The sequence below is a fragment of the Orbicella faveolata genome, unplaced genomic scaffold (genome assembly GCF_042242905.1).
Source record: "Orbicella faveolata isolate gen_17 unplaced genomic scaffold, um_ofav_v1 contig_14, whole genome shotgun sequence".
In the NCBI taxonomy this organism is placed as follows: Eukaryota; Metazoa; Cnidaria; class Anthozoa; order Scleractinia; family Merulinidae; genus Orbicella; species Orbicella faveolata.
The window spans coordinates 12,655,001-12,673,620 of NW_028301541.1; the positions used below are offsets into that span (position 1 = coordinate 12,655,001).

An 18,620-nucleotide genomic window follows, 5' to 3' on the forward strand; every position below is an offset into this window, starting at 1 on the left:
TGTAAAGTAAACACGATCTTATTTGTCACGTAGCAAAAGTGAAAGCTGCAACGTCAGCGCATTCCATGGCTGACATAATACCTTTTTTCAGCGTATTTATTATTCCCTTTAAATCCAACGCTTTGATAAAACGAAAAGAAAATATATTTTACCCACAAAAAGAAAACAATATCCGTAAAATTGTCCGTGTATTTATGTTTTAACAGCTTCTGGCGGAAAAACATCACATGTTGCGTGACTCAAAGTTTGGCCGAGCGGAGGTCTGCGTCTGGTCACCGACAAAAAAAAAAAATAATAATAAACCACGGGTAAACCTAGAACCGCGCTCGGCCCATGGCCGCGCGGTTAAAAAAAAACCGCGGGTAAACCATGAACCGCGCTCGGCCCATGGCCGCGCGGTTAAAAAACCACGGGTAAACCATGAACTGTGCTCGGCCCATGGCCGCGCGGTTAATAATTATTGATATTCTTGCATGCTACGATTAGCTTCTTACGCTTTGTTTTTATGTACAGTATTATATCTCTGCATACAACAAACCAACTTTTTAAAATTTATTTTGTAAGGATCATCAATCAAACCACCATTGAATTTTCAGTTTTTAAACACTTCATCCTGCTTCACAATGATACTATTCTATCCATAATTAGCAGGCAGATCATAAACTTATATAAAACCCCACAGTACATGTAGGTTAATTTATAACATATGCCAGTCTGTCAAACTCACATCTGATTTCATAATAGTATTGTATAACAAAACTAGCTTGAACATAACAAAACAGTCTTTCTCCCTGTAGACAGTAGTTGATAATCAAAGGGGACTCTTCGAGTCACAACTGAAATTTTTTGGTCAAATCCAGGGGAAATTGGAGTAAACCGACTCGAGTTAGCGGGGTTCTACTGTACAAGTTGACTGCACGAAATTCTGTCATGAACAAAATTTTCTTCAACACGTTTCAAAAATCGCACTGGTTAAAGTTTGCAAGGTGACGAAAACATACCACGAGCAAACGTCTACCAGATAAATGTAGCCAGTAAAACAAGCCATTTGGTTAAAAATGTTGAATCATTTCCCGCTGAACAACACACCATATTCCCAATTGAACGTATAAATTCCATCGTATGTGCATATATCAGCCATTCAGATTGGCTAATCTGAACAAAGGGCGTGTTTGTGTTTCACCAATAGGCGACTCTTTAAGAATAAGACTCGTACCAGTATGGCAAGCTAATTGTAGCAATATTCAATACCGAAATTCAATGAAATTCAATGAAATTCAATGAAATTCAATTTCAATTCAGTGAAATTCAATTTCAATTCAATGAAATTCAATTTCAATTCAATGAAAATTCAATTTCAATTCAATGAAAATTCAATTTCAATTTAATGAAAATTCAATTTCAATTCAATGAAAATTCAATTTCAATTCAATGAAAATTCAGTTTCAATTCAATGAAAGTTCAATTTCAATGCAACGAAATTCATTCAATGAAGAAATAAAATCACGATTCAAAGAAAGTATATATAGTTACTCATCCTGTTGAAAATCACTTCCGGTTAGTGACCGGAAATGGTAAGTTGCATCCGGGGTAGTTAGAATACGGGAGCTGTATGCTTTAATTTTTCCGCGGGAACATTTTACTGGCAATATGGCGCGTGCCGAATCAGAGTTTGACGCAGAAAAGGATTTACCCAAATTTTTGTCGTCTGTGCTGGATAGGACAGAGGAATATATAAGCAGCAATGAAACAAACATCAAAGACTTGCAAGTACAATTTGTAGTTCTCGATAGAACTGTAAGTCTTTTGCGTTCTATTGCCTTTGACATTGAGCAAGATCGGATGGCGTGGGAGTCCCTAGCTACAGCCTTTTTAGAAGTACTACGGGCTATCGAAAATCACATCAAAACTGTAGCAGTAGAACCTTCATTAATTTCACGAAGTGAATGCGAAACCCTCAGAACGGGAAATTCTGGGAGACCTCAGTTCTACATACCTGCCGAAACGTTAGAAGATCTTCTTGGACTTGGATTCTCAATGGCAAAAATTTCTCGGATGTTTGGCGTGTCTCGCTGGACAATTTATCGCAGAATACAGTCATATGGCTTGCAAAACACGGTGCGGTTTAGTTTGTTGTCGGATGCGGAATTGGATGAGTTAGTTCTCAAATATATGGGTCGTCATGGATTTACAACAGGGCGAACATACTTAGCCGGGTACCTTAAGTCAGTTGGACTGAGGGTTCAAAGGAGAAGAATTTGTGAGTGTTTGGCAAGGGTGGATCCGGCGAATACTGCCTTGAGGTGGGGGATTGTTGTTTCTCGTAGGCAATACTCGGTCCCGTGGCCAAATTCTCTATGGCATTTAGATGGGCACCACTCTCTTATTCGCTGGGGTCTTGTAATCCATGGGTGCATAGATGGTTTTTCCAGACGGATTATGTTTCTCAGATGCAGTAATAACAATCTTTCGCAAACTGTTCTGGAACTTTTTCTGAAAGCAATTGAAAATGATGCGTTGTGGCCATCACGTATTCATGTGGATTATGGTGTCGAGAATGTACAAGTTTGTGATGCTATGGTGGAAGCAAGAGGTGAAGGTCGGGGGAGTTTTATAGCAGGTCCCTCCACAAGAAATCAGAGAATTGAAAGACTCTGGAGGGACGTGTTCAGGTGCGTGTGCCATCTTTTCTATTACATGTTTTATGCATTGGAAGATACAAGCTTGCTCAACATCAAGAACCCAACGGATCTATTTGCGCTGCATTTGACATTCATCCCAAGAATAAACCTTGCACTTCGCGAATATATGAAGGCTTTTAACCATAACAAGGTAAGGACAGCAAACCATTGGTCTCCGTATCAGATGTGGGTAAATGGCATGCTAAACAAGGAGAACCCCTTACCACACGGGCAACTAGACGAGGATCCCAATGATCTGGAATTCTACGGTGTTGACCCTGACGGGCCATCTCCATTTGAAGATAGCAATAACAATGTTTTTGTTCCCCCAGTCACATTACCAGTTGAACATCAGTCAGTTCAAGCGAAAGTTCTGGAGCAGATCGACCCACTGGCGTCATCAACACAAATAGGCATGGATATATACACTAAAATTCACCAGATAGTAAAAGAAAGCATTGAAAACATTTAACAACACTATACCTTATTGACAAATTGTGCAGCTATGTGCAGTTGCTGTGTGGGATGTGTGCAGAGATAAGAAAAAATCAGGAACAATCATGTAACAGGATTCAATATGGCTGCAAGATTGCCAATCAAGTTCAGTACACAACTTGAGAGTTGAAAACGTACTTCAGTAACTTCAACTTGTTTTATTTCAGTAAAATACAACAGTAACATCAGCAGTTATCTCTGGTGGAACAGATATTATCCTCGCATTTCAATGGATATGACACTGTGATAGAATTAATTAGTGAAAGTTCTTGTGACTAAAAACACTTACAAATAATGTCAACTTTTTGTAACCTATAATCAGAACATTACAGCTTTCCAAAATATGCATTTGCAAAGGCCAAATCATAAAGATTAAATAGTTGCTCCTCACTTGGCAGCAATGAACCATTTGTACATCTTGGTAAGCTCAAGGTATTTGCACAGGTGTTAGCAGTAGGTAGAAAAGGGCATTCTGTGTGGGGGTTTGTGCCATGACTTGTTGCATCAACGAACTCTATAGAAAGTGCTACTCTAAACCCTAGTAGGGGCTCTTCATCACTGCCAGTAACAAATTGAAGTATATGCCCCAAAGTGATTGCACCCCTTTGCCCACTTGCTGCAAGTCTGGTGTATTTAGACAACAACTCATACATTTCTGTTTCAAAACGGCGTGCATTGCTACCGTCTTCAGAAAAATTTGGTGAAAGAAGGGCCATCAACTTTCTTCTCGATAAAGCATAACTTTGGGAAGGTCTGAAAAGATGAAGGAAGTTAGGTATAGCATTCCCTATTTCATAAAGCCCCAGGTTTTTAAAATCAATTCGAAGCTTTGCAATACAAGGGCTTGATGGCTCTTGGGAAGAAAAAAGCGCTTGGAGGTTATCTTCTTTCGCAAATCTGGGGATACTGCCATTCTGCAAAGTGCTAAGGGCCATAATAAGCCCAATGGTTGAATAATCATTAGCAAGATGGTCTTTAAGACCATTGTCAAAGTATGTAGCTTTAATATCTCGTAAACATAGGCGAAAGAACTCTTTTTGAGGGCCACCATAATCCTCAGCACACTCACCATAAAATCCAACTGAGAGTGTTAGTCTGGGGTCTTTTAAAAATTGCACTTCATCCATTGCTGATTTTAAAACATCTTGTCGATTGATTAAGATGAAGTTGGTTTCACCCTCTAGACTTTCAGAAACATCTTGCACATCCAGTGGCCTTCCGCTTACAATCACACTTTGTGCATAACGTAAAATTTCTACAGGATTCTCAATGCCATTGGCTCTACAGTAATTTACACAACGCTTTGCAAGCAAATCCACTGATGGATCTTCAGTGTTATCAGCTAGTGTCTCCTACCCTGCGACTGAAATCCTGTACTACCCTCTTCAGAAATGGGTACTGATTGCATTTCACTTTGCTTCTGTTGTTCAGAAACTGGTTGACTCAACATTTCTGCCAAAAAAGTAAAATTACAGGATAAATATTTGCTGACAACTTGCCTTGTGAGGAACAAGCCGGAAGCTTTGTACTATGACTACAGAAGGAGATGGATTTTTATGCCAACAAGAGTTTTTACCATGGGCAACTGTTACACACATTGCCGGTTTACTATTAGCACTAGAAATATGATGAGCAAAAATTTTAAAATGAAAAAAAGATCTCTTACTCTATTTTACAGAATTCAAGTACTGTAGTAAAAATGAAGAAATGTTACTATGGTAACAATTTAGTTTTGGCATTAAAACTTTGTCTCAAATAACTCTAGCAAAGGAAGAAAGGCAATTTCAAATTGTCTTAAAGGAGTAGGTCACTCCAGAAACCGTGTATTTTTTTCCGTCACCAATAAAAAGTTCACATTGAGTTGAGTTACTCACCGTTGTTTTAGCTTCTGAACTGGATGCGATCCTAATGAAAAAGAAGTGAAAAGTTCGACACCGGGAGCCGCCATTTTGAAAGGATCTTGAAGGCCAGGCCGCATATACCTGACGTCATTCCGTCCGAGAAGGTGTTTGTTCGTTTGAGCTTTAGTATGGCTGCGCTTGAAGCTAGAACGTGCTAGTGATTCCGGGGATGATAATAATCAAGTTGAATGGAACGATTGGTTGGAAAATGCTCTGTGGTGTACTTGTGAAAGATGTGCAGCCATGCTGACGCAAAGAGAATGTGTTTGTTGCCGAGAACAGCCGGAGTAGGTCACCAAGATGGAAGGTACATTTTACAGTACAATTGCAATGGGCGCAGTTAGCGGAAGAGGAAGTTTACTATTAATTGTATATTGCTCTCAGAATTGAATTGGTGGCTTAAATAAATCCCCAGTATAATGCTTTTGATCTGATTTGTCTCCATTTTTATTTTACTGGCGGTTCAATGCGGAGGGAGTTCTGGTATCACAGAAACTGACGAGTTTTCAATTGTGTGTTTAAATCGGGCGAATGCTTTCCACCTCACAAGTCCGTGTTTTTACTTATAAAATTTGGATACTTTTTGCTCGTGCTCGTACGTGTTTGCCAGGTTTCTTTACACTTATGGACTACGTGGATTCTTGTGAAATACGCAGTGACTTTACATGTAAGATGCGAAGTGAAATCGACGTCTTTGACGTGAAATGTGAAATTGACGACATTCCTTATCATTACATAAGATTTTTTGTGAGAATTGTAATTTGTATTGTTGGAAAGCTAAGCATATGTAATAGATTTTGGATAGAAGAAAAAAGTTTATGGAACTTTTACATGCGTAAACATCAGCTGATGAAGGAAAATTCACTCTGCTAGTGTGTTTATCCGTATCGCATGTGTCGTGTTTACTCGCCTCGTTACTTGACAAAGCATGCAGTAAAATTAAAGCTTCATTTTTTACCGTAGATTTGCTTTCATTAGCAACTGTAATTCCCAAAAATGATGTGAATGCAAAAACACTGTCCTTAATTAATGATGAATCGTGTTGATAAAATTGAAAACAAACTGTAACACATTTCAGACAAAATATTATTTACATGCGGATATCGGATTGCGCTATAGCAGGAGTTGTTATCGGTAATTGTCGATATGTAGATAGGACTGATGTACAGTTAACTACTTCTTCCGATGTATTCCAAATCAAATTAGATAGCATTTAAAAATTTGTAAGTATTTTAACTCATCCCTGGCTGTCAAGGCCGATTATTAAACACGCTCTGATTTTGGCCCACACAAGAGATTTATAAAGCGAAAAAAATACTTTTTCGATAAAAGAAAACCGTACCGGGTTAGTTTGACTTGTAATTTTAAAGAAATCTGCAGGGCATTTGAAGTTCCCTCAGTACCCTAAGAAATTTAATATATTACTTCCAAAAAACGCATGCAGTCGCTATGCATCAATGAACACGAAAACACGAAAACCCTAGCGCCAGTCTACGAAATATAATGAATTAAAGCTTGTAACATTTTTTTATAAATACTGGTAAGACTGGTAAATGATGAAAATAATTTCATTCAGCCATTTTCCCTGTTATTATAGAAAAAAAAAAGCGGCAAACTGATTATACATGAAACTGACCCGTGATTCACGCCGTTTTAGCGTCTTTTTCGTGAAAATATATTGCCTGAGGGGTCAAAAATTTTTGGCGACTAAAATACTTGTGCTGGCGACCAAACCTGAAAACTTAGGGGCCAGCTGGCCCCAAGGTTTTTTCTTGAATTTCAAGCCCTGTCGTCTAGCGAGGAGCTTCAATTTCTTGCGCAGAAATAATATTTACCCAATCAAGTCAACGACAGTTCTGCCGGGCAAAAAAGTTTTTAAAAATGAAAAGTATAACTGATAGCTACCTCTTTTCGCTCCTTGCGATGCGCCGTTCGCTTGCAATACGTGCCTTTACAAGGGCCTTCCGTTGAAAAATTGTCGGAAAGCATTTTTCTTCAATGACCTCCTTCTTGTGTTTCCAGCCACAAGCTCAAATCGGTATTGAGTTTTGAAACAGTCGTCTGTGAAATGCTCGTTGCACACGTACACATTTTCGAGTTTTTTTGGCATGAATCTCTCATCCCGACGTAGCTGTTCGAACCACTTCTTTGGCAATTTTTTGTTCTTTTTAGGCAAGTTGAGGGAAGTCACTCCCCTTTCCCTATCCTTTTCGGTTCCGGTTTTACAGCCTGGGCCAAATTTTTCAGCTCACAACTGAATTTAGAACAGAAAAGAAGAGCATTAGCCTTTGAGCTTTGCGCCAATTCGGACGGAATGACATCACGGATATGCGGCCTGGCCTTCAAGATCCTTTCAAAATGGCGGCTCCCGGTGTCGAACTTTTCACTTCTTTTTCATTGGGATCGCATCCACTTCAGAAGCTAAAACAACGGTGAGTAACTCAACTCAATGTGAACTTTTTATTGGTGATGGGAAAAAATACACGGTTTTTGGAGTGACCTACTCCTTTAAGTGTCACTATACAGAGCAATGCTGGCACACCAGGAAATTATTACACTAATAGGCACACAATCTACATTGTTTCAATTTCCACAAATGTATGAGAGTATGTTTAACCTTTGGGGGCCAAACAACCCATTGTCAATTTAACAAAGGTTTCATTCTTGTTTATAATTTATTCTCCACATCCAGGACTAGCAAATCAACAACGTTGTCCCCTCCTTGTCTTAGGTTCCCTGGGGATGGTCCATGATACCTTGACATACAAAAAAGGCAGCAAATTTAATGTTTTAATGTTAGTATTGTTTTTTTTTTTTAATTTTATTAACTAGGCCCAAATTAATGACAGCAATAACATACTTACCAGGCAAATCATCATGATCTGATGAGCTATTTATGTCACCATCGCATATTAAACAGTTCAGTCCACTTTTCAGTTTAACATAAATAGCTCCTTGTCCGCAGAGCAGTTTCACTTGCTTGTACGAGTACTCTCCACAACTGACAGGTATGCTTAACTTCCACCGGTTAGCACGAAGAAACACAAAATCCCCATTACTGACTAATGGATGTTTTAGTCTAATTGCATCGCCAATTTTGGATCGAAGTTCTGCCTCTCCATCCGTGCTCACTAAATTAACAAATCCTCGAAGCAAAATGTTGTCATGGTTAATTGACAAATTTTCTTCGTCGTCCTCCACATACATAAGAGCAAATTCAAACGGTTTAGGCTGTTCTGGAGTTGTTTTTTGTTTCTTTGCTCCACTACTACTAGGTACGGTAGAAGGTGATGCTGCTCGAAGTCGCTCCCGTCGACTCAAGCGAGAACACAATCCTGTACTTCGACTTCTTTGCAACATGGACCGAGCTCGTTCGACAGCACTGGAAACGTTGCTCGTTGAACTGAAGTTATTTCCTGATACCCCTTGTGTAACTGAATCCGTAACGTTCCCATTTGAGCTGGAACTACTACTGGCTAAGACTTGCGAAACCAGTCGCAAGCATTCACCCAGCAAATCTGCAAGATTTCGAAGACTTTCCTCCATTTTGTTGGCTAAAATGGCGGGAGGAGATTTGGCCGATTCCCCGATGTTCCACCCAAGATGCTTTGCGCATTGAATAAATTTTCATTGGATTGAAATTGAATTTTCATTGAATTGAAATTGAATTTTCATTGAATTGAAATTGAATTTTCATTGAATTGAAATTGAATTTTCACTGAATTGAAATTGAATTTTCACTGAATTGAAATTGAATTTTCACTGAATTGAAATTGAATTTTCACTGAATTGAAATTGAATTTTCATTGAATTGAAATTGAATTTTCATTGAATTGAAATTGAATTTAGGTATTGAATATTGCTACAATTGGCTTGCCATATACCAGGCCTCCGACATGCAAAATAATGCCTTGCAGCTTCGAATGTTTACAAACTCGAAGGTGACAAAGGTATTTTAGGCTTTTTCCAAGGTAAATCATCTTAAAAATCGCGTATTTATGCAGGAATTCCTAAGACACTTGTTGATTTGTGTTTTATTTTATGAATGTTGTGCGTTCTTTTGTGAATTATGGGATTTTTCATGAATTGTGCGATCGGACGCGATTTGAGATCGATTGTGCGAAATCGCACCATCGTGTAGTATCAGAAGGCCTGACTATTGGATGATAAACAAGTTATGGTAATTTTTGTGATGCAAAAAGATTACCATCAATAGCAATTTAGTTTTAAGTGTTTTTAACTCAAAAGCAAGTCTGGTTACTCCCAATCAGTGGGACAGAATTCGAACACTTTGGAACTGGTTTGGTAAGAATAAGTGCCCAGTGAATCTTCCGCTCTTGAAGTAAACTTTCGCCTGAAAACATCGCATCATCCCAACTTGTAGCCCCTGGGTCTCTAAGGATGAATTATACTGTGTTATTAGCAGGAATTTTAAGTAGAGTAGAGCCGTTAGACTGTGCTATGGCAAGTTATTTTTAGAGGTCATAGGTCTGCATGTTTTCCGCTTAGCAACCTCCTGCATGCATACATACCTCGATATTTGCACGCTGCACGCTTACCATTTCATAACTATCTCTTTATAAAAACGCATATTACCTTTATTCAAAAATACTTTTACAACTTTTACTGTTATTAAGTCACTACCGATTTTTAATTTTTGTTAATTCTCTTTTAGTTGTTCATATCAATACCATAAATCAATTTACTACATAGGCCAAATTGGCTTTAGTTTCCTTTATCATTGAGCAATCCACAGTCCCATGTTTTGTCAGCATTCCTGAGATTCACTGGGGATCATTTCAGGGTCAATAACAACAAAAACAGGGATCATTTCGGGGTCAATTTGGGGATCATTGCAGGGTTGGGGGTCATTTTGGGGTCGGGATCACTTTGGGAGCTGTACAGCTTGGCATGTAATTCTTGCATTGTATACCCTTGGGCTGAGTTATTTCTGGGTTCTATTGATTTGTTTTGACTTGGTTGTCCTAGTTTTGGTAACACTAACCACACCTGTCATTTCTGACCAATCAGAATGTTCCATTAATTTTGTGGATAAACAGAGGAACTTCAAAATTCAATGGCTTTTGTGCAGGCTCTAGTTAGGCCCCCCACACTTATACTGCACACCAAAGCAAAAAGCCAGATAGCGGTGCTTGAGGGCAACACCCAAACTAGAGCCTGCTCGCAGGCCAAATGCATATTCAGACGAGTAGGTGAAAAATGCATCTCATTTGGGATCATGTACATAAACATTGGGTGATTTTCCCTGTGGTATGACGTAACATGTAGGAAGAGACAGAGATTCTCTTCTCCTTCTGCTTGGTGTTGAGAGGTGAGATGGAAACTCAGCTCGTATCCATTTATCATTTAATTGGCCACTGTTGACAATCAGAGCTGAATAAAAATTAAAAATACTGGTTTTTGACAAGATTTATTATGACTAGTTTTAAAACTATTAAAAATAGGGCCTGTTTGCAGACTGCCAAGATCCAAACTGCATTTTTGGCAATACCCTGATCTGACAAGGGTTGTCACCTACACATCAAAATTCAAACTTTTGTGTGATAAGTAACCGATAGGCAGGTTATTAATTAGGCTTTTTCCAAACAGTACTGTTTCTTTTAATCCACAGCTGGCTTAGAATTTGCGAAGCATACACTAAATAGTTTCTAGTCTTGTATAAAATCAATCTTCTCTTTCTTTGTCGCTCAGTACTTCTGTAGTTTCTCAAACAAATAAACACTTGAAAAGTTGGAAGTCGAGTAATTTGTCTTGATTAAACCAAAAACAGCTAACAAAATTGATTGTATGTTAATGTTTCACATGACAAAGCAGGAGTTGTTGTTATCTGAACAACAGGGCAGACTTGTAGCCACAATATAATTTATTAAAAGCAGGAATTGACATGGAAAAGAAAAAAGGCTGCTTGCAAAAATATCCGTAGAATGAATCTATAATAGTGAACAGGTCATTAAGGGAGTCTTACCTTGACCAAGAACTAAAGTGTACATGTAGGTCATGAATATTTTAAAGTACTGATTGGTTCTTGCAAGCTGGGCTTAATAAAAAATACAATTGAAGGAAATTCTTTTGATTTTTGTACTAGGTGGGACTTGCTACATGTGGGAAATCCTTTGATACAGTTTCCATCAGGGTAGATTTAATTTGGTTAATACTTAATATATCAACTGGCTTCCCTACTCCACCAGCCCCTATGGTTATTCCAGGCAGCCAGTACTCTAATTTCATTCCTAATTACCTAATAATTAAAATCAAAAGTTTATTCAATCTCAAAGATGAAAACCGGCACAAATCAAATGTCATCTACCGTGCTGAGTGCACATGTGGCGAAACCTACATTGGGGAAATAAAAAGAAACTTCGCAGTATGAAAGGCAAAACACGAGAACATCAAGTCTCACAACTCCGAACCGGCCCATCAACTTCACAAAACACCCAACCCATGCATACACATGGAACATTAACATTGTGTGCACTGAGAAAACCACTTTTCAGATGAAATAATTATTAATAGAAGGTCTGCTAATTGCTTGCAATAAACCATCCCTAAACAAACAAGTACATTCTTTCATTGCAAAACTGTTGAACCCCTCAGGAATAACTTAATCCAGCAAAAACCAAGTTGTATGTACATTTCCATTATGTACCACTGATGATGACCGTACGGTCAAAAACGTTTTGGTTTTAAAATTTTAGTAACTTTTAGCCTTTTATAAACAATTAACTATTAATGAGGAATGAAATCAGAGTACAGGCTGTCTAGAATAACCATTAATAATTATTATTAACTGTAAAGGCAAGAAAGACAGCAAATAAAGTTTGTTGTTGTGCTGTAACAAAGGAAATAGTTTCTGCCATTGAAATGTATTTCTAAATACATGATCATGACATGGTGAGTGAACCTGGTCGCATTGGCACGTTACAAAAAATCATGGCAGGGTTCAGTGCCACTTCAATTTTTCAAACGTTTAAGGTGGCTCTGAACCCACTTCCACAATTTTTTAAACTTTGTAAAAAATTAAATATTGAAGTACTTATTTTAATTAAAGCTAAAATCAAGGGATGTTTTCAACAGGTCAATTACCATTACCATTCTTCATGGTAACTTGTAGTCTCAAGAAAATGACCATAACTTGTTCACCAGTGTATGGCTATTCTTTGTTGCAATGTCTACATAACAGTTATGGTGATTTCTTAGCATTGCATTGCGCATCCCTACTGCACATGATTTTCGCATCATCCTAGTGCACGCACGAGCTTGTGTACATACAAAACATAAGAGATTTCCCTCAAACTAAGCTCAATAGCAAAATAAATGCTCCTTTTCTCTTAAACAAGCACGGGTGACCCCCCAATTTTTTTTCAGGTATTTGCTAAGAACAGTCTAATAAGAACATACTTGAAGAAGAAAAAAAAGTTTGATAGTAGAACATGATTTTTTTTGGAAAATAGTTCCGTTCTGGATGTATTTTGGCCAAGGCGAGGACTTCAAGCTAACCACGGAACCATCCGAAACGTGCAATATTCCCACAACCAGGCAATCAAAAGCAGCTTAAATGAAGCAATGCTGGTTATGTGTATAAAAGAAGCTTTACTTTCAAGATAAAATTTTGTGTCCTTTAAGTAACCAAGACTTAATTCTCAGTGAAGGTTATCCGAACTTGTAACGTGCAACCAGTAAAAATACACCATTTTAAGAGCCTGCTGACGCGTAAACAAGTACGGTGACCCCATTTTTTTATTGCATTTTTGTAATGTTCATATCATGAATGTTAATTATGCCAAGTTTCATAAAAAGGTTGAGAGTAAAACAATTTCAAGGGAATTACCTTAAACTGTTAAAACAGTTAAAACTTTCATGCTAAATTAAAGTGCAATCAAAAATGGCCAATTAATTTCACATTATTTCACATAACAACCAGTTCCAGTTTGTCAACAGCACTGATCTTAACATGTGACGTTGCTAGGAATTTTACAAATCCATTTCTAAAAGAATTAATTCAACAGTGAAATTTATGTGTTAAGACTGGTTTTGAGGTGATAGCTTTAAATCATGTTGTTTCCTATGTATTAACAACAACTCGCTCTCTAATAATATTCTCTGGACAAAAAATAACTAGACAAATCTGGCAGTGAATGGGACCATGGACACTGGGTGCTCCCTGGAATAGCAACAAGGTGGGTGGTAGCGACACACCCTGGACGGTAATTGGGTGGTTAGCAGACACACCCTGCAAGCAAAGTGGGGTGGTTAGCAGACACAAACCCCAAAGCAGAAACTTGGGCGGTTGGCAGACACACCCGGTGAATGAATAGGGGTGATAGCACACTCACCCAGAGAATTAAGCCCCCCAACCTAGCTGCTTAGGTAGGTAAGAATAAGGTGGAGTAAGGGACCCACCCAGCCTGATGCAGGCAATAGCTAAGTGGAAGGTGTGCGCCCAGGCCAGTAGTCCAAGTTTATTTATAGGGGGGGGGGGGGTAGAGGAGAGAAAGGAAACACTGTACACTAGCCAAGAAAACATAGCTGACGTGCCTAGCGTGCTACTGGTACAGAGACTGGTATAGCATAAAATGTTTGTGAGTACTGTTTGTTGAGACTGGATATGCAGCAGATAGTAAAACTGATAACGTAAGATGAGCATACAATAGTAATGGATAGGATTAATACTGCAGATTTTTAAAAACATACATAATCAAGGGAAAAAAGATTGGTACTGGTAATCTATTAGTTCTAAAAATCCCATTGATTGTTATTTATTTGATGGAATATCCTGAGTGCACTGACAGTAGGGGGTATTTCAGAAGTGGGTACATACATTACATTAATAATGCTTTTGAAATACACATGTCAAGTAAGTTAAAACTAACAATATAATGGTTCAACATTTTGGCGACCTCATGATGTCATTATCAATGAATGAATAAATGAGAGCGAGTTCAAAAGAGTTACAGTCTTAATCCCATAAAACCGTGAACACCAGAGAAATTTTTTTTTAATTGTTTCACGACCAATCAGATGCAAGATAAAACCACAAAAGATAACCACCAACATGGATTAGTCACGACTGGGCACAAAACAGTGAGCTGGCTTTTTCTTCCACAACTAATCTTCAATTATACCATTTTCAGATACTGAAACTGTTCTTTTTCTATTTCAGCTTATGTGAAGCAATGAATACATATAAATGATATATTACAGAAAAGCAATGTTCAATCAAGCAGACAGGATCAGACACAGCTAGACAGCGTGTCTGAGAGCAGAAAAATTGTATCTCCCTGCCAATTTCTTTTCAGTGTATACAGTGTTGTGAATTATATGGGTAGTTATTTCTGGGATTTAGCTTTGTTCCTGTTTGAACAAAAAGTAAAACAAAAAAGCTTTACATAGTTTTTGCCTTACCTTTCTTCAGTGTCGGAACACATGACAAGGTTCATATTCTTTTGGGCTTTTGAAATTCCATGACTTTCCATGACCTTTTCCATGATCTTTCTAAGTTTTCCATGACCCATGTTAAACAGTTGTTCTCAAAGTGCTGTCAAAACAATCTATAATTTAAAGTATTTTCCCACATCATGACAAATAAAATGCATGCTAGTGTTTATTTTTTTTACTGGAATTAACTGGTTTTCTGACTTGTCTGTTGTTTTTTCAACTTTTCTACTCAGAAAGTTTATTGTTTTTTTTGTGACTTTCCATGATGCACACTTCAATTTCAGGACTAATAAAATTATGTGACACGTGAGGTTTTCCATGACCTGAACAAACCCTGCATGACATAACACCTGGTATAACATAAGAATAGACCAATTTTGATATATTAAAATTCAGCCTAACACAATAGACCTCAGCATGAGGTTCTAGGGAAACCCCACAAACTCTGTAGTTATTCCTCGGAGCCTTGTCCTGAAGTGCATTGTTTTAGGCTGAATTTTAATATATTGATATTGGTCTATTCTCCGGCTCAAGATGTCATGCAAGCTGTCAGTCATAAAAATTTGGTGCTGTACAATGATTCTCAAATTCCATGAGTTGGTTTCCTCAGTTCGCAGATTTTATACCCCTTGAAAATATCGAATTTTTTTTTTTTTTTTCATGTTAGAGAGCTGCTGTCAAAGCAAAGAGTCACCATGGCTTCATAACTGAACCAATGTTCCAGTCCAACAGTATTTGACGCGATTCGCCCATGAAGTACTCTTTACTGTTTGCACAAACATCCTATTTATCAACCCTTTGGTTCTCCCTGAAAATGTGTAATTTTTTACCATAAACCAACACCAGTCACTTGATTCCGTCAGTTCAAAACACAAACTTCTGAATTTGGAATAGACTAAAAGACAAGTGTAAATTGTCAAATTTACAATGGTACAAGTTTACCTCATTTGTCGTGTGAAGGTTTCTGATCAGCTACAAAAAAATATGCATTGAAAACCACCAATCACAGCCAACTAGCATGACCTTTTGAACTGCACATGAAACAATTACCGGTCAGCATTGCTTCTGATTGGCTCTCTTTTTTTGCCCTCAGATGTGCTGTCTAGCCGTGTCTGATCCTATCTACTCAACATAACTTTTCCATAATATGTCACTAATATATCATTCATATCTATTTTTTGCATACAAATAAGCTGAAATAGGAAAAGAACAATTATTCAGTATTTGAAAATGGTAAAACTGAGGATTTGTCGTGGAAGAAAGAGCCACCTCCTTGTTTCATTTCAAGTCATGACTAATCCGTGTTGCAGTTTGGCAGTTACCTTTTGTGGTTTCATCTAGCATCTGATTGGTCACAAAACAATAAACATTCCAGAAATTTTCTCTGGTGCTCATGGTTTTATGGGAAAGACTGTAAGACCTGTAGATTTACATAAATGAAGTTAGGTTAGACAAAGACTTTAACCCGAAAAATGATTTACTGGTACCCTCGCCATGGATTTATTTTTCGAATGAGTGAGAGTGCTTGAAGTTTGTGTTTTCATGCCTAAAGTACCCACTACAACTCATCAACTCAACCATTAATGCCTTTATCAATGGGAGGGTTGCTGTACAGCAGTCATTGCAGTAATGGCGGAAAATGACGTGCCCCGGGTGGTCATACCTTTCAAGGATCAGGATTGTGTTAGCATTGTTAAGACTCAGTTGAAGGACCTTAGTCTGAAGCTCCAAAGCACAATCCAGTTGGAAAATTGGCCTGAACCTCCAAGAATACGAGACCAAATAACAGATATAGTGTGTTCTTTACCATTTTCAATGTGAACTGTGCGATACAGGTAGCTGTGTTGGTATGCTCGCGGACATCTGCACACACCCATGGTTGGCTATAACAGCATGTCATCTTCTGTACATAAACATTACTATAAAGACCGTGTGGGCACAGTCCCTGAGGACCTCCTTAGTTGGTTCAAAGTGTTGAAAAAATGTAGGAATAAATTTGACTGGTTAATTAATGAAATGATGTACATCCAAAAAAATTAAGACCACAATTGAATGTACAAACAGATTCGATCCGTGCTTAAGTCTTTGTCTAACTTAACTTCATTAATTTTATATGTGAATCTACAGTTCTTAACTCTTTTGAAAGTTCTCGCTCTTGTTTTATTCATTCCTTGGCATCATGAGGTCACCAAAAATGTCAGAACATTATATTATTAGTTTTTACTTGCTTGTGTATATACATTGTAATTTATTAAATAACTGCTTTTAAAATTTTTGAAATTTCAACTGAAAATTGAAATAAACAAACATACAGAAAATCACAAAATAATACCAATTTGGCATATACCAGTATATGCTCAATTTAAGATATCAGAATGCAATATTATATTGCTACTCAATAGTGTTTTTAGTTGATTAATGATATGATTGATTAAAAGTGGTAAAACATTTTTCTTTGATTTAGCAATCCTACTTTCAAGTTGATAAACTGAGTCAACTTCTGACAAAAGAACTTGAAATATGGTTAATAAGGTATGTTTTCTCAATAATTATAATAAAAAAATTAATGCTCTTTTGAAAAATTTTATGTAACTTTCACATGTTTCTGACACTATAAAAATTAAAACCTTTTCCCCCTTCTCCATATACCGAATACAGTTAACACCCACATATAAGAACAAGTGGAGGATTGAAAACATCAGGCTGAAAGTTGGCCGATAAAGCACCATAAATAAAAGAACCAATTCAGCCTAATAAATAAAAAATGTTATATGAAAAGAAAGAGGATGTCAAAATAAGAAAGCATTCATTTTAAAGTACTATGGTGTGCTGAACCATACAAACTCTAAGAGCCATACTATTTAGATCTGACAGGACCTGGAAGGATGAGACTTTGGGACTAATAACAGTTGACACCAATTTGCTAACAGCTACCTGGGTGTCTTTAATATTTTTATTTAATATTTATATTATTTTATTTTTTTACTTTTAATTTTTTTATTTGAAATTTATTTATTTACTGTAAGTAATAGCAGAGCTCCGCCGGCCCAAAGGGCCCCCAAGCGGAGCCCCATACTCATATAGGAAAGAAAAAGAAACCCATGAGTTGATTTTCTCATGGTTATCATGGCTAGCGGTATTGCTTGTGGGCATGTACGCACGATGGCGATGACGACAACGGCGGAGTTGCCCAACATGGAGGCCATGCTCCAAATAATAGGTTGACAGACTATATATTAAAACATTACATATGTTAATAATATATGTTATTAAACCTTTAGAAATGTATAATGTGTAGTATTTCTGAAACAAATTTTAAAAACATTTCAAGAACATTTTCAGGGTGATTTCTCACTAACCACACAGTAAATAAGAACTTGATCAGCCTGAACCCCAAAATCATAGGTTCTTATAATGTATGTGGGTGTTTACTGTATTAATTTTATTTACAACAGGAAGTAAAACAGCTTGTTTATTCATGTGGTTGCAGGAAACAATAAAATATTTCTCCAAAGGCCCACAATAAACTGTCAAGTGAGCAGGGAAATCATTTAACACTCCCCATGTTTCAGGGAGTCATCCTATAATTCCACAAATAAAGTTTGGAATAATTCCTAAAAACTAAAAATTCTAATTAAAATAATAACCTGTGGTGGATTATAAGTACTAAGTGCATTGTATAATGAGCCCCTGGGTGATTGAAGCTAAAATACCAACGTACATTAGATTGGATTCAGTTGCAGGTTTCACCTCACACAGTCGTACATGAGGCAAAATGGCACTGATAATGTTTCCCACAAGTGAGTTCCAAACTTAACGTTTAACCAGAAATTAATAAGTAACTGTTAATAGTTAATTATATCTCTTTATTATAGTGAAGTTAGTGGTATACCCAGTGGTAACAAATTGATAAAAACAATATCCCTCATGTGAGGATATCATTTTTATCCACACTGTGAGGATATCAATTTTGATAACATTTTCATCACTTTAACTGTACTTAAATTTGTTGGTTTATGATCGAAACATCTTCGGATCTTCTTCAGAAGTCTTTGGAAATCTTCGGAAAATGTTCAGAAATCTTCAG

General features: G+C 37.3%; 2 protein-coding genes and 1 pseudogene across 3 annotated transcripts in view; 2 read left to right on the forward strand and 1 right to left on the reverse strand.

Moving 5' to 3' along the window:
* The window catches only part of LOC149114051 (uncharacterized), an 11,196-nt gene extending 7,615 nt beyond the window's left edge, over positions 1-3,581 (forward strand). Inside the window, exon 1 of the mRNA XM_089286675.1 lies at positions 1-3,581. This exon is cut by the window's left edge and continues 7,615 nt beyond it. Within this exon, the coding sequence (XP_089142801.1) occupies positions 1,651-3,153 (1,503 nt within the window). The 5' untranslated portion in view covers positions 1-1,650 and the 3' untranslated portion in view covers positions 3,154-3,581.
* Positions 1-16,991, forward strand: part of LOC149114050 (uncharacterized) — a 25,180-nt gene extending 8,189 nt beyond the window's left edge. Inside the window, exon 2 of one of the 2 annotated variants that reach the window (XM_089286678.1) lies at positions 14,259-16,991. The gene's annotated coding sequence lies outside the window, so the exon portion shown is untranslated. Of the gene's footprint in view, positions 1-4,607; positions 5,096-14,258 lie in introns of those variants that run through there. The other variant, XM_089286677.1, reaches the window with a different exon arrangement.
* On the reverse strand, positions 3,315-8,682 carry LOC149114052 (uncharacterized; annotated as a pseudogene).
* Positions 16,992-18,620: the final 1,629 nt, after the last annotated feature.